Source organism: Pelophylax lessonae (assembly GCF_965119305.1).
Source record: "Pelophylax lessonae genome assembly, chromosome: 4".
Classification (NCBI taxonomy): Eukaryota; Metazoa; Chordata; class Amphibia; order Anura; family Ranidae; genus Pelophylax; species Pelophylax lessonae.
This window is the reverse complement of record NC_138771.1, coordinates 633,578,059-633,581,276: the sequence shown is the minus strand read 5'-3', so window position 1 is coordinate 633,581,276 and position 3,218 is coordinate 633,578,059. Positions and strand designations below refer to the sequence as shown.

The 3,218-nt window shown below is 41.1% G+C and overlaps 1 protein-coding gene across 1 annotated transcript in view; it reads right to left on the bottom strand.

Moving 5' to 3' along the window:
• Window positions 1-975: 975 nt before the first annotated feature.
• Window positions 976-3,218, bottom strand: part of LOC309552883 (extracellular calcium-sensing receptor-like) — a gene marked incomplete at both ends in the record, with an annotated part of 10,308 nt that continues 8,065 nt past the window's right edge. Inside the window, 2 exons of the mRNA XM_082253794.1 lie at window positions 976-1,928; window positions 2,010-2,133. Of these exons, the coding sequence (XP_082109920.1) occupies window positions 976-1,928; window positions 2,010-2,133 (1,077 nt within the window). The remainder of the gene's footprint in view (window positions 1,929-2,009; window positions 2,134-3,218) is intronic.

Genomic DNA, 3,218 nt, shown 5'->3' with positions numbered 1-3,218 from the left:
CTATGGAGAGTGAAGACAGAGGAGATAAGCTGTGCTATGGTAAGGGGAGAAAGATTGTGAATGGGTTGGAGTGGGGTCTTGGGGAAAATTAATGCTCTGAATATGGCTAAATTTGGATTCAAAATTTAATCTGAAACTACAATGCAAGCCTTTAGGCTAAGTTTAGATGCACTGCCATCATTGCTGCACCCCTGAAAGCAATGCACGGGGGATTGTTTTTTTAGGGGCATTTAAAAGGCATTGAGGGGGTAATATGTTGCTTCCTCACCATCTATTTCAACCCTGTAAATGCCGCACCATGAAGCTGCAACTGATCACATTAGACACAGTTTCATGGTAGCTGCAGAGTCCTTGGGGAATTGATTACAGGGGCATTTAACAGACGGTGAGGAGGTGATATGTGACCTCCTTACTGCCTGCTTTAACCCTGTAAATGCCACAGCACACCACTGCATGCAGTTGCAGGATGGTTACAAAGAAGACACTGTGGAGCAAATCATCTTCACAAACGAATAGAAGAGCATTAGCACTCTGCCACCTCCATTTTCATGTGCACCTTCTCTGTGTTTACATTAGAGATAAAAAAGGCTGAAAGGCAAAATGCAGTAGTATAAAAAAATTAAGTGAAAGAGCTTTTTCAATTTTGGGGATAAATTGTTCCATAGTGCCTGCAGTTACAGAGGTCAGTGAGGGCTTGGTATAAAGCTAATTTACTGCTCATTTAAAATGTAAACATTTAAATGTGCATAGCAAGGCCACAGTTCTTTATATATTGCTCTTTTTTCAATGCTTTGATGTTTTAATCATTACTAAAGTGAGATTACAGAAGGTAGTCATAATAAAAGCTGGTCCTTCTATTCTAAAATGTAACACATGAATGATGAAATTAAAAACAAATTCTGAAGGACATTCAAAATCCCTTTAATATTTATATTTAGTTTTCCTAAAGCAATACATTCAGAAGCATCTCCACAATCACATAACTGCAGTGCTGTATGAAATGATTGTCTTTATTTGTAGATTTCGACTATGATTTTTCCTCATCAGATATTCTTTGGAGTTTATATCAGATCGAAGCAATATGATGAAACATTTTGGCAGGAAAATACAAGCCACTAGGGCCCAGCTGGAGGATAAAATGGCAAAGATCTCTGTGGCCACAATGTACTTCCCTCGTGAGCTGAGAGAGGCTGGGATGTAGGATATCCAAACACTAAGGAAGGCCAGCATGCTGAAGGTGATGAACTTGGCCTCATTAAAGCTGTCAGGTAATCTTCTGGCCAAGAAGGCAATAATGAAACTGATGGTGGCAAGGAGACCAAGGTATCCCAACATAGACCAAAATGCAATAGCAGAACCTTCATTGCAACTCAAAATAATCACTGTTGCTTGAGTGTGAGTGTCATACTCTGGGAAAGGAGGTGAAGTAGAAAGCCAAGTCACACAGATTGATACTTGAATTAGTAAGCAAAGAATAATGAGTGAGTAGGACATTCTTAGCCCTGTAAATTTCCTCAATTGGGTTCCAGGCTTGGTGGCTTTGAAGGCAATGATAACTGTAATAGTTTTGGCTAGAACACAAGAGATACACAGAGAAAAGACCAAACCAAACATAACCTGGCGAAGAAGGCACTTTTCTGGTTGTGGGTATCCAATGAACATCAAAGAGCAAAGGAAACAGAGACACAATGATATGAGTAGAAGACAACTAAGAAACCAATTGTTGGCTCGTACTATTGGTGTACTCTTGTAATAGATAAAAACTCCCAAAATTCCAAGGGGGGCAATTGAGGAGAATATAGCAATGGTAGCCAAGATAATTCCAATAACTTCTTTGTAGCTGAGGAACTCAACGTCCCTTGGTACGCATGCATCTTGTTGTGTATTGGAGCACAAATCCCAGGGGCAAGGGTGGCATCTGACAGCATCTGCAGAAGAAGGTTGGAAAATATTGTTAAATATACAGCTTTGGCAGTGTATGGAGACACACGTATAATCATTTAGATTACCTGTTTCATTGGAAATCTCTCCCTGAGGACATGGCACACATTGGAAACAGCAGGTGGGCTTTCCAGGGATGGCCACCTTCATAAATCCTGGAGGACAGCTTGAGCTGCACTTAGAAGGTGGAACCTAAAACAGAATAAATAAATTGAGAGAGAGTAAATGGTAGATATTTCTGTATGTCTAGTGTAAGTACTGTTTACATTGCACAGATAAATATTGCTACTGGTAAAGTCCCCTCAAATTACCATCATCTGATTTATAAGGTTCTTTGTTGCAGCTTATTGCCAGTTAACTAGTCTGTACAGTTTATTCAAGTCTACCTGCTTAAGAAAATACAAAGGGGAATTGATAGTACCTGACTGCCCAGCTGATCGCTTTAGTAACCAGCCATCTTTAACTGGTTTACAACCGCCCACCGCAGATGTACTGAGGCAGGCAGCCGCTCCCAGGCAAATCGCCGTACATGTACGGCGCTCGCTCTCGGGAGTCTAGGTGGCGAGCGCGTGACACTGGTGGCGCGCTCCCGCCCCCGCTTATCAGAGGGGAAGCCAATACAGCGGGCAGGCGGCTCCGATTGCCAACTGACACCCACGATCGTTCCCTGCTGGGAGAGAAGGATGGTCGGCTGTTGTACAAACAACCGACCGTCCTTCATCCCGGGATGATCATAGAGCCTATGTTATCCTGCTATATAGGATCACATGTCTCTATGGTAATTTCAGAAGCCCAACCCCCATACAGTTACAATCACCCCCCTAGGCTCACATTTAACCCCTTGATCACCCACAGGGTTAACCCCTTCCTTGCCAATGGCATTATTACAGTAACAGTGCATCTTTTTAGCACTGATTACTGTAGTAATGTCACTGGTACGCTCAAAAGTGTAAAAAATGTCAGTTAGGGGTCCGATCTGTCCGCCGCAATGTCGCAGTCCCGCAAAAAATCGCTGATCGCCGCCATTACTAGTAAAAAAAACAAAAAACATTAATTAAATCTTTCCCGTAGTTAGTAGATGCAATAACTTTAGCGCAAACCAATCAAAATACGCTTATTGCGATTTTTTTTCCCCAAAAATATGTAGCAGAAAACAAATTGGCCTAAAATGTTAAAACATTTTGATTTTTAAAATGATTTTTTTGGGAATGTTACTGTATATATCAATGTGAAAAATATTGTTTTTTTTTCAGAATTGTCTCTATTTTTTTGTTTAT